This window comes from Propithecus coquereli, unplaced genomic scaffold (genome assembly GCF_000956105.1).
Source record: "Propithecus coquereli isolate 6110/MARCELLA unplaced genomic scaffold, Pcoq_1.0 Scaffold486, whole genome shotgun sequence".
In the NCBI taxonomy this organism is placed as follows: domain Eukaryota; kingdom Metazoa; phylum Chordata; class Mammalia; order Primates; family Indriidae; genus Propithecus; species Propithecus coquereli.
The window spans coordinates 927744-940041 of NW_012150685.1; the positions used below are offsets into that span (position 1 = coordinate 927744).

The window sequence follows — 12298 nt, forward strand, 5'->3', positions numbered from 1 at the left end:
CATCATATTCTCAAAGAAGTCTACTATCCAAAACGTTAAAGAAACACTAAAAAGCCCTTAAGTAGATTTATGCCTTGAAAATTAATTACCTTCCCATTCGACATGCTTCATGTTTAAATTTTGTGTAGCTTAGATTGTTTTCTTGGGGCCCAGCCCGTATCTTGGGATATATTCCACTGCCTTGGCAGTGGAAAGAACGTGTAGAACATATGCTGGGAGAATCGTGCAGAAAACTCGCCCATTGACCATCTCCTCTTCCTACCCCATCATCCTGTTTCCTTGGTATTTTTCTGTTATTTACATTGTTCTTCATGTGGACCTAATTCACCCTCTTTTTATTTTTTTTGAGACAGAGTCTCACTGTGTTGCCCGGGCTAGAGTGCCGTGGCGTCATCCTCGCTCACAGCAACCTCAAACTCCTGGGCTCAAGCTATCCTCCTGCCTTAGCCTCCTGAGTAGCTGGGACTACAGGCATGCACCACCATGTCCGGCTAATTTTTTCTATATATTTTTAGTTGTCCGATTAATTTCTTTCTAATTTTAGCAGAGACAGGGGCTCACTCTTGCTCAGGCTGGTTTGAACTCCTGAGCTCAAACAATCCGCCCACCTCGGCCTCCCAGAGAGCTAGGATTACAGGCGTGAGCCACCGCGCCCGGCCTCACCCTCTTTTTAGATAACTGAATATCCACCTTACTGTTCATTCTTGTGCTCATTAGAGTATATATCAAATAACAGAAACAAAAATTGAGTTATCTTATATTTAAAAAGTGGGGGGAGAATCGGAAGATTTGTGGGTTTTTGAACACATGATGGACTGTTGCTGCCAGGGAGGCTGCAAAATAGTTTTTTTTTTTTTTAATTTTACAGTCTCTAAAGTAGTGAGAGAAAGAGAGTGCTGAATGGTTGTGGGTAGCTAGCATCTCTTGCAGTTAGGACTTGGGCACGAAACCTAGATCCACCAGTCAAATCAAGCCTTGAGACCTTGGACTGGGAGATAAATAGGTGAAGTAGTCATGACTTTGCTGAATCCATTCTGGCGGCAGGTGGTGGCTATATCCAGTACCCAGGGGCAGCATTTTGATGGTGTCCCATGTGCAGTGCCACAGGTGCAAGCTGTGATGTTTAGTGACACAAGGGTGGCGCAGGGGTGCCTTCACTAGCCCAGTTCTGTGGCATAGATTTCAGAGTTGTTCCCAGTTGCACAGTTTATGTGCTAGGGTCTGCTGCTCTTCCCAAGGGTCTGTGAGCTACTTAGTACCCTTTCAGTAAATTCCTTTCTGTTGAAATCAACCACCGTCAGTTTCCGTTAGCTCTTTTCTCCAAACATACTATGCACAACTCTGTTTCCATATTTTCCTTATGTCCATTTTCTTTTTTTAAATGACATGTCTTTTTATCTAATTTCATCAGAAACTATAACTCATTTTTAAAAAGTCATTATGATAGTTTCCTCTCTCTTATTTTTCACTTTGTAAAAAAAAAAAATTTGATCATGGAAATTTTCAAACTGACACAAAAGTAAGAAAGAACAGTACAGCGAATTCTAACAACCTGTTACCCAGCTTCAACGTTCTACCATTCACATTTCACCTTTCCTTTCCCATGCCTTTTTGGGGAAAGATGGAGAGGAGATGGAGTATTTTATGCTAGCTCCAAGATACCATATCGTCTCACCCATTAATACTTTACATGTATCTCTTATAGACAAGAACTTAAATAAGATAAGCACAGTACTATCACACAATTAAAATTACCAATAATTCTTTAATATCATTCAATTCTAGTTCATGTTCAAACTCTCCCAGTTTTCCTCAAAATGAATTTTTATAATTGGTTTGCTCAAATCAGAGTCTAAATAAAGTCTGCACAATGTATTTGAGTAATGTGACTCTTTTTCTCCAATTTATCTTTTTTTTTGGAGACAGAGTCTCACTCTGTTGTCTGGGCTAGAGTGCCGTGGCATCAGCCCAGTTCACAGCAACCTCAAACTCCTGAGCTTAGGCGATCCTTCTGCCTGAGCCTCCCAAGTAACTGGGACAACAGGCATGCGCCATCATGCCTGGCCAATTTTTTCTGTCTATTTTAAGTTGTCTAGCTAATTTCTTTCTACTTTTTTAGTAGAGACGGAGTCTTGCTCTTGCTCAGGCTGGTCTCAAACTCCTGACCTTGAGCGATCCTCCTGCCTCGGCCTCCCAGAGTGCTAGGATTACAGGCGTGAGCCACCACGCCCAGCCTCCAATTTATCTTTTATTGAGATATAATTCACATCCCTCATAGGTCTATTAAATCTTTTAAAACCTATAACAGTTCTTCCTTCCCCTTCATTTCATGCAATTTACTTTTAGAATAATGTTTTCAATGACTCACGGAATTTCTAAATCTCTGTGTTGTCTAATTGTAACCTGGTGGTGTCATTGACACGTTCCTCTCTCAAGATCTAGAAGCTTGATTACATTTAGTTTTCATATACCTAGATTTTTCTTTTCTTTTCTTTTCTTTTCTTTTCTTTTTTTAAGATCTAGCTTGGTCATATCTCCTCCAAGAATTCTTCCTTACTATCCCTGCCCTCAGTGGTTGGTCTTTTCTTAGACACTTGTATCATTTACTTATCTATCTACCCATTAAATCACATCCATTCCTATTCCTAAAAAGGCAGGGATCATGTCCTGAGTACAGGAACCACAAATGTGTCATCACTGCTATTTCCCCCAGACCTAGGGCACAATGTGCCTGGCACAGAGTAGATGCTCCATAAATAGTTGTTGAGCTAAGAGGATACGAGAGTACAAATCACACACCAGTTACATGCTGCTTCGCATTGCTCCTTTGTGTGTGGTTTCTCATTGTATTATTAACACAAGCCTTGACTCCACTCCTGGACTGGGAGCCCCATGAGGGCAGGGAGGAGGTCAAACATATTTTTGCAGTCTGAGTACTTAACACAATGCCATGCACATACCTACCACATATTCAATGCACAGTAAAATGGGAACCCTGGCCTATCCACTTTTGCAGGATTTTTGTGAGCTCAAATAAGAGGTGCATGTGACAGGCATACATGAAAAGTAAAGTATTACATAAATACAGGTAATATTAATGGCAATAATTATAATCTCTAGTCATTGCTTTTGTACATTTAATAGGCACAGTCCTCAGTTTAAACGTATGGAACTTTTGACTTTTATCACCTATTTTTAGAAGTGGTACCTGTCTCTAGAGTTCAATGAAGAGAGATTACAAGGGACATCTATCAGGTGGCCAACTTTTTGTTATTTGGATTAATGGTGTGACAGTCTGCAGAAAATTATCCATTTAAAGGCATGAAAGTTTTTATGGTGATTACTCAAAGCTCTTGTGGTTGCAAGTGACAAAAACTTAAACCAAAATAGTTGCAAGAGAATATTGTTTCAGGCAGGAGGGTTCACATGTCTGGAAAGTCCAAGGATATCTGACTTAGGGTATGGTTGGAACAAGAAAGTGAAACAGTGTCATTGTATTTTTCTCTCTAGTTCTTATCTTTGCTTTTCTCTGCTTCTCTTTGTTGATCTCATCTCATTCTCTCCCATCTTCAGTCAGCTTCCCTAAGTGGCCAAGAGTAAGCAGCTCCAGGTTCTCTTCCTTCCAGCATCATGCTTCCAAAAATCAGACATCCTTCTTCAGTTGCCCTAGCAGAAAAGTCCCAAGGAGGACTTCTAGTCATGTTAGGGTGCCTGTCCATTCCTAGAGGAATTACTGCGGCTAAGGAAATGGGGCCCTCTCATTGGTCAGGATTAGGCCACATACCCACTCCTGTTGGGTGGCAGATGGCACTGTGATGGATAAGCCTGCCACAGGTAATGCAAAAGAAGTTTTCCTGAACAAAGAGTAGGATGAGACCAACAAAAAGGTGTCGGGGGGAAAATAGCAGCTGTCTGTGTGTACCTCAGGGCAACCTTAGCTCAGACCTCGGCACCCCAGAGATCTCTCTGGAAGGTGTACTTAATTGAAGATAAGTTCAAGGGTCTTGGCTTTCCTGACAGTTTTTCCCCCCCTTTGAGGCTGGTTCCTTAGGTCTGGTAAGTCACTGTTAGATATAAATAATGAATGATATAACAGACTATTTCATGACACTTCTAAAGAGGTTGCAAACCGCCATTCTCCTGTGAAGTCTGTGATACCCTTCAGGGGGTCAGCAGACCAAAATTATGCACAGAGTTTTGTTTACATCTGTATTTTCTAAGGAGAGCGTCCATAAATTTCCTTGGATTAAAAAGCTTCTGGTGAGCCAAAAGATTAAGAAGCCTCCAAGTGTTTCTTAATAGGGATACCACTGACATTTGGACAAGAAAATTTATTATTGTGCAAGATGTTTAGTGTCTCTGGCCCATCTCTGTAAATGCCTGTAACATCCCCAAGTTATTACAACAATCAACCCCGCCTCCCATATTCTGAGCGCAGGTAGTTGAGAACTCAGATGAGATTAGGAAACTAGACTGCATGTTCACGTCATGTTTTACCTTTCTTGTTTCTCTGGCAGAGAGTTGACGCTTCTTTACTTTTGACATCTAATTTACAGCAGTTTGTCTATCAAAGAATCTGGGATCCCACATTCATGAGCACAAAATGCCCACTTTGCTCAGATTTTTTTTAAATTTTAATTGTGATTTTCTTTCTTTCCTTTTCTTTTTTTGGAGACAGAGTCTCGCTCTGTCGCCTGGGCTAGAGTGCCATGAAGTCAGCCTAACTCACAGCAACCTCCAACTCCTGGGCTCAAGCGATCCTCCTGCCTTGGCCTCCCAGAGTGCTAGGATTACAGGCATGAGCCTCCACGCCTGGCATCCTCAGGGATTGTTCTCAGGTATTCTGTCATATTAATCATTATAGTGGAGGACCTAAAAGCACTAATTTGGGGGCTAAATTATAGGATTTTGGTAATTGCTACTGCAACACAGTGTGCCTCCTCTAGTTTTTCTAAATCTCCTTGAGATTCCCAGCTCTAAAATCAAGCCATCCTACTGGTGGTCTTTTCTGATGTGAAATTAAAATGTTTCATTGTAAGGCAAGAAGTGCAAACAGCTCCTGGGAGGTGCCCAATCACCAATGTAGCCTCCTAAGAGTTTTCTCCTAGGATGATCATTTGGTTTATTACTTCTGAAAGCACAAACACAAAAATGAGACGTTAGTGTGAAAGAAATATCTTCAAGATCTAATAAAGAAAAGAACAACCACTGACTGAGCAGCTGTTTTATAGATTACAAATAACTTTCTCTTACGTTTGACCTTGCAACACCTTCTGAAACTGATTTGCCAATCTCCTTTTACAGATGAAGAAATCTAGGCTTCTAGGAATCAAGGGACATGCTCAAGATTGCACAGCGCTTCTTAGAAGGACTTGAGATTTCAACTCTTGAGTCTTATACCTTTAAATGCCACTCTGCAACTCTATACCGCCTCCCTGACGCCTCAAGACACTTTTAAAAGAAGGTACAGATTCTGCTGGAACTAATCAGAGGGAAGGACTGGAAGTACAAACGAGCCATAAAAGAGAGTTTTAAAAAATTCTGTTCCTTAAGTGATGCTGGGAAGCTTGGGAGGTTTGACACTTGTACGGTTTATGTGCCCTATAACTTTACTCCTGAAATATTAGGACAATCTCATTTGAACTCCCAGCCAACGGAGAAATTAAAAACAGAGCGACGACACTGTTTTGTAATTCTGTGCCTTTTAAAATTAACCCAATCTTTCAAGTGCTGCTTTACATTAGAAGTAGCTAATTGGATAAAGGGGAAAGAGCCATTCAGCGGCCGAATAGTACTGTAAAACCCCAATGAGATAGTTGTAGAATAGGAACCAGTTTCTTCAACAACGTTTTTACTACAAAGTGCAGGAAAGTTCCTCCACGCTGTTCCAATCCGAGGACAAGTTGATGCGTCGCAGCAGCCTAGGGAAGCATGCGGGTTGATAGAAATCCTTTTATTTATATTTTAAGACAGACTTGGATGCTAAAACTTTTCAGTGCCCAAACCCTTCACTATTTTATTTTTAAAGTAAGCACTTGGCGTGCCCTCGCAAACGTCTGAGCTGGGGAGGGGGGTGGTGTCGGTAGGAGAGCAGGCCGAGCCCTTTCTTATTAATATTAAATAGCCAAGTCTGTACCCTTGAAGCAAGTGGGGAGAGAGGAGGGAGAGGAGCTGCTGACATTGACAATGAATCCAAACAGGAGTTGCTCTAGCGGTGTCCAGCACGCTGCCTCCCCGCGCCTGGCCTTCTGGGAGTTGTAGTTTTCGCGGGAGCGGCTCCCGCGGCGCGCCGGGAGTGCCCCTCCCGGGCCGAACTACATCTCCCAGGCAGCGCCCGGCCGCCGGCCCCTCCCGCCCGGCTGCGAGTGTAAACTCACCGCTCTGGGGCTGGCCGCTGCGCGCGGGCGAGCGGGCTGAGCGGGGCACTGCGCGGGGGCGCACGGCTCGGGGGACCCAGGCCCCGCCACCTTCCCTCCGCCCCCGGGCTGTGTTCTTACTTTCGGGGAGTGGAAGGACGGGAAGCGAGAGCCATGCAGTCGGAATCCGGGATAGTGCCGGATTTCGAAGTCGGGGAGGAGTTTCATGAAGAGCCCAAAACCTATTACGAACTCAAAAGTCAACCCCTGAAGAGCAGGTGAGTGGTGACAGCTGGAAGGAGGCGCGGCGGACGGCAGGGGGGCATTGCGTCTCCCACTCTGGGGCGAGGAGAGCCGGTCGCCCGAGCTCTGGGACAAGGACCCAGTGCCCTTGCTCCGGGGCAGAGGGCGAGCTGCCCCCCGCAGCTGGGGGCCGCGCCAGCCCTGCCAGTGCGCTTCTGGGAGGCTCCGACTGAGCGCACTTCGGGGCGCCACGGGCCGCCGGGGATGGCGCATCCAGGCGCGGGGACCCTCGGCCGGGGATGCCAGCTGCTGAGACTGGTGGGGGCTGGGGAGCGACCTGGCGCGAGGTGGGGGAGGAGGAGCGCCGCGCTGGGACGCAGTCCGGGTGGGATGAGGGAAATAGAGTTTCTAGTGAACCCCTTTTCTGAATGTCCCAGAAAGGCTCGGAGAGGGAAAGATCTGGGTGGATTGAGATGCGACGTGGGAGGGAAGCAATTAGCTCGCTTGTACTCGCCTCTTAGGAGTCCGGCCCCTTTGGGAAAACCAGCCCCTCAGCCGCTTCCAGGTGCGATTTCCCTGGGCCCCGCCTCTCACCTTCCAGACAGCTGCTCCCGGGCGCGGGAGGGGCCGGGGCAGCGGGGCAGCGGGTGGGCGTGTCTCCCAGTCCAGGTTAAGCTCCCTGGAAATACCGTCCCATTCGCATCCAGGCCTTCTCTGAGCGGGGGTGGTGGGGGGAACCTTGGGCCTGGGGGTTATTGGGAGTGTCCCCTGCTTGGCAGCGACACGTGTTTAATTCGTTGGGGACTTGAAAAACTTTGTAGAAGAGGAGTGAGGATATCTGCTGGTCTGGCGCCCTACAACTTCGAGTGCCCCCTTTCTTTGCGATACCCTCTTTTGCTGCCTGCATTCCTACTTGTCTGTTGGAATGGGTGTCTTCCTTTCTCATTATCTTCCTGTGTCCACTCGGGATACCTCGCACTTCTCATTTCCAGTGTTTACTAAGAGAGTGATGGTCAGTTGAGGCAGTGATAGCAGGGAAGGGTTTATTTCCCGCATCTCGGTTGTGAGATGCAATAAGGAAGCATAGAGCCCCGCTCTGCCCGCATCTACCCCTCCCTGCCCTGTCCTTCACTGTGGGCAGCGTCTGGGTGAATGGGCCTGGCTGGTGGAGGGAAAGAGGGTCCAGAAATCAGGGTGAATGAAAAAGGGCAACTGAATCAGGAAGTGAGGTGGTGTAGTCTTTGCTTCTTGAGAGCACCGGCTGGTTCTTGCTCTAGCGGACAGTGGAGCCAGGTTTCTTTCCTTCAGGGCTGTGGCAGGCATATGAATTCAAGTTGGGGAAGAAAATCTGGGCACAGCAGACCTACTGACTGCAGTTGCTGAAGCAGCCTCTTTGTAGATGCTTAACACAGATTGGAAGGAAACCTCCTAAGCAGTTAGACGCATAAAACCAGCCTTTAGTTGGTGGTTTTTCTTCATAATGGCTGTTTTGTGTGTGAGCATAGATTGTGTGTGTTGGGGGCTGGGGGTTTTGAGTAATAGTGTGTAAAGGGTATTGTTGGTTATGCTCATTGGGGCATTATCTGCATTCGGCTGAAGGGACCAGTGTTTTACTGAGCAGTCTCTGCTTTTGCTTCTATAAGCAAATGCTTACGTGGCCAGAATGAGGGAGCGAGTGTGTGTGGAATCCTGAAAGAAATGAATTAACTGGACTGTTTGGAACATTTTTGATGGTAGCTGATACATAACATTAAATGAGTTTGAGAGAGTGAGGAAAATACCATCTGGAAAAACCCAAATGGGTGCCACGAAACTCATGTCGAAGGATGGGGGCCTGTTCTTTATCAAAGTCAGCAAAAATTTCTTGCAAGGGTGAACGTCCTCGGTAGCTAGCTAGCAAGCACGTGTCAGGAAAAATGTGGGTACGTGGGAAGAAATGGCTTCACATGCTGATGCTAGAAACAGGTGTGGGCCTGAACCAACATGGAGAGGAAGGCTAAATTAAAAAAGTTGTTGTAAAACTTGTATGTGAAGCAGACACATGCACTTTGAAATAAACCAGTTAAATAAAATCTGTGAATAAATATATGGAGTTGGCAACATTTCCCGATACTGTTTTCCACAGTTGTCTAATGGTATTGTCATCGACATCTGTTGTGTGACTTTTAAAGGGCTACACATCATCGTTCAGGGTCTTCTCACTGCTTTTTGTCTTAAGTCTTTGTTGGGTGGGGCACTTCACCTCTTGTAAGCCTCGGTTGGAAAAAGTTGAAATTAAAAGATTAAGAATGCTGTGGCCATTTTGTCTATCACTTGGATTCTTCCAGATTGTCAGTTAAAGTTGAAAATATGTCCAGAACCTGCTCACTTCTCATCAACTCCTCTGCTACCCCTTAGGGCCAAGTCACCATCACCCCTTGCCTGGGTCATTGCAGTAGTCTCTTAACTGGTCTCCTGCTTTCTACCCATGTCTGCTTTTAGTGAATTTTCAATAAAGTAGCCACAGTGTTCCTCTTAAAACTGGTTCTCAACCAGGGGATGATTTTGTCTCCAGCCCCGGGGTCATTTGGCAGTATCTGGAGACATTTATGATTGTCACAATGGAAGGGGATCGTTACTGACTTCTAGTAGGTAGGGGCCAGAAATGCTACTAAACATTCTACAGAGCACAGGACAGCCCCTACAACAAAGAATTATCTGCCCACCCAATTGTTAATAGCACTGAGGTTAAAAAACCCTGTGTTAAACCTCAAGTCAGAGCATATCATTCTCTGCTTAGGACCCTCCAGTGGCTTCTGGTTTCTCTCAATAAAACTCAAGCTCCTGAAGATGGCACAAGGCCGCTGATGTGGTCAGGCTGCCTGTCAACTCTGACCTTATCTCTTGCTGCCCCCCTCCTGGCTCCCTCTTCTCCAGCCAGGCTGGTCTCCTCATTGTTCCAGGAAGACTCCAGGCCCTTCTACCTCTGGGCTTTTGTATATTGCACTTGCTGTTCCCTTGGCCTGGAACATTCTGTGCCCAGACAGCCACAGCACTACTCCCCCACCAACATTGAGTCTTGTTTAAAGATCATTCCCATCACCCTGATAGTGTGGCCTTCCTTGACCACCTGTTTACAGTTGCTGTCCCTCTAAAATCTCAGTCTTCCTTGCCCAGCTGTATTTTTTCCATAGTACTTATAACCTAACATATAATTTTCCAATATGTTTATTAAGGGTTTCTCCACACTAGACTACAAGCTCCAAGGGAGCAGGGATTTCCATCTGTTCCTTGTTCACTGTTGTATCCCCAGAGCCTAGAACAGAGTTTCTCATCCTCACTGTTATTGACATTTTGGGCCATCTAGATAGTTCTTTGCTGTGGAGCTGTCCTGTGCATTGCAGGATGTTTAGCAGCATCCTGGCCTCTTCCTGCTAGAGGCCAGTACTGCCTGCTCCACCTGTGACAATCGAAAATGTCTCCAGACATTGTCAGAGGTCCCATGGTAGGCAAAATCACCCCCATTTCAGAACCACTGACCTAGAACAATGCTGGCACAATAAATATTTGTTTGAATATGTGTTGCTTTGTCCCTTAGTACTGTATCTCACTCAGGGTAAGGTGATTGATTTTTGTGTTTGCAATCCTTTAAAAATAGGTATCCACCAGGCTCTCTCCAAAGAGGAATTTATATATCCTTCATTGGTGCTAAGTCAAATATTCAAGTGTTTGATGAGGAGAGACAAGTATTATTCTCAACCCAGTCCTTTTTGCCTTCAGGAACCTGAAGTTGCTGGATTGAGATTATGCAAACCCCACTTTGGTCATAGTCATGGGTCAGGCTGTGTCCTAGGAAGACACATGCTAACGGGAAAAGGTTCTAATGAAGAATTATTTGCACTTCGGTCCTTCCAACAAAATTTTTAAAACCTTTGTGTGTTCTCCGGGGAATGAGTTCTGAACCCGGGGGGCCCAAGAAAAAGGCCGAAAAACCGGAAGGAAACCAAAACCCAAAAAAGCAAAAGCAACGCAAGAAGACAAATGTGGAACTGTTGCGTGAGCCCGTCGGAGTGAGGGATTTCTCTCTAGGCCTTTCAGACCTGGAAACAACGTTTTAAAACATGGTAGCATCTTTAAGGCTCATGGTGCTTTGGTTTGGTGTACTCAGTGCTCAATTCTGTGGCTTTGTAGTTGCTAAGGCCCTTTTCCTAGACAGGCTTCAGAATTGGCTTAATTTAATTCCCATTTCTTCTTAACTTTTTAGTACCATTTAGACAGCTATTATTAAACTTCCTGCAAACTGGGAATGGGAATGAAAGTGAGTATTGGTTTATCACGGCAGGACAAGGTGGAGCAGTGATCCCCAAACGCTGGTTCCCAGAGTAGTGTGTGAAGTTTTCCCAGGTTTGGGGTGACATGAGAAAGACAAAGACTGTTGTGTCACACGCATACTCACGCACGCAAATTCGGGTATAAGGCCACTTCCGTTTCTTGGATTTATGCTGAGATTTTCCCTCTTGTCATCATATTAAAAATTGCCCTTTCTTTTATGAAATGATAATCTATTCTTGGTAAAGCAAAACTGTCCGAATTTTTTTTTGGTTTCTGAAAGTTTTCTTGATTTTTCTGGTCTGTCCAACCTGCAGAGAACCACTTGCATGGAGATGAAGAGCCTTGTTCTGGCATCGCTGTCTGTCCCTAAGTAGCTGGGTGACCTTGGGCAGCCTGGGTGACCTCTAATTTCGGTTTCCTCATCTGGCAAATGGGGCCCTGCCTCCTAGGGGTCTTAAGAATATTAACTATGACATCGACTGTGGGAAAGTGTTAGCAGGGGCCTGGTACATAGTATGTGCTCTGTAAATGTTAGCAGATGTTGTTCTTGTTATTTTCTGTATTACTTAGCATTGAGCTTTGGCATCCTGGAAGGTGTTTGCATTTGGTCTATTGTGGTTATCTTCTCTAAGGCAAATGTTGTTATGCAATAAAATTCCTTTGATATCAGTAAATTCCTTTTTTCTTTCCTTCTAATGAGGTGTCCAGCTAAATTTTTGCATTTTATATTTTTGATGCAATCCATAACAATTCTTTTATGCTGGCTAAAAAAACCCCGAGCAGTTGCGACATTAGCGCATACATAAAAATTCATATTCAACACGTATTTATTGAGTCCTAGTATGTGCAATTAATACCAATAATGATGGCTAGCATTTATTGGGTATGTACTGTGTGCCAGCCCATTCTAAGTGTTTTTACATATATAAAACATACTTAATCTTTGCAAAGCCCTCATGTGGTGACCATAATAATAAAAACAATAATGATATTAATTATCATTTAAAAAACACTTAACACTTATCTTGTGCTTACTATGTGCCAAGCACTACTCTGAATATTTTACTTACATCAACTCAGTTAATTCTCACTTCAACCTTGGGTGTCTGTATTTTTATTATTCTCATTTTACAGAGAAGGAAACTGAGGCATGCCAAGTAGATGGGACCTGGATTTAAACCAAGGTGGTCTAGCTACAGCCTCATGCTCTTGTCCTCCAGTCTGTACTGTGCACGATTGTGCAGAATCCAAAGACGCATCATGCTGGGCTTTCTCCAAAACTCCTGGTGGGGTGAGGGAAAGAGAACACGTTAATCATATAAGACAGAGTGTGGTCCCTGTTGGGGTGGGAGGCAGCAGCAGTTGGAATTTAATAGAGGAAGGCGAGT

At 44.8% G+C, this 12298-nt stretch overlaps 1 protein-coding gene across 2 annotated transcripts in view; it reads left to right on the plus strand.

Moving 5' to 3' along the window:
- Window positions 1-6402: 6402 nt before the first annotated feature.
- MITF (microphthalmia-associated transcription factor) overlaps window positions 6403-12298 on the plus strand; it is a 215292-nt gene continuing 209396 nt past the window's right edge. Inside the window, exon 1 of one of the 2 annotated variants that reach the window (XM_012655777.1) lies at window positions 6403-6634. In XM_012655777.1, coding sequence (XP_012511231.1) covers window positions 6531-6634 — 104 coding nt within the window. In that variant the 5' untranslated portion in view covers window positions 6403-6530. The remainder of the gene's footprint in view (window positions 6635-12298) is intronic. The other variant, XM_012655776.1, reaches the window with a different exon arrangement.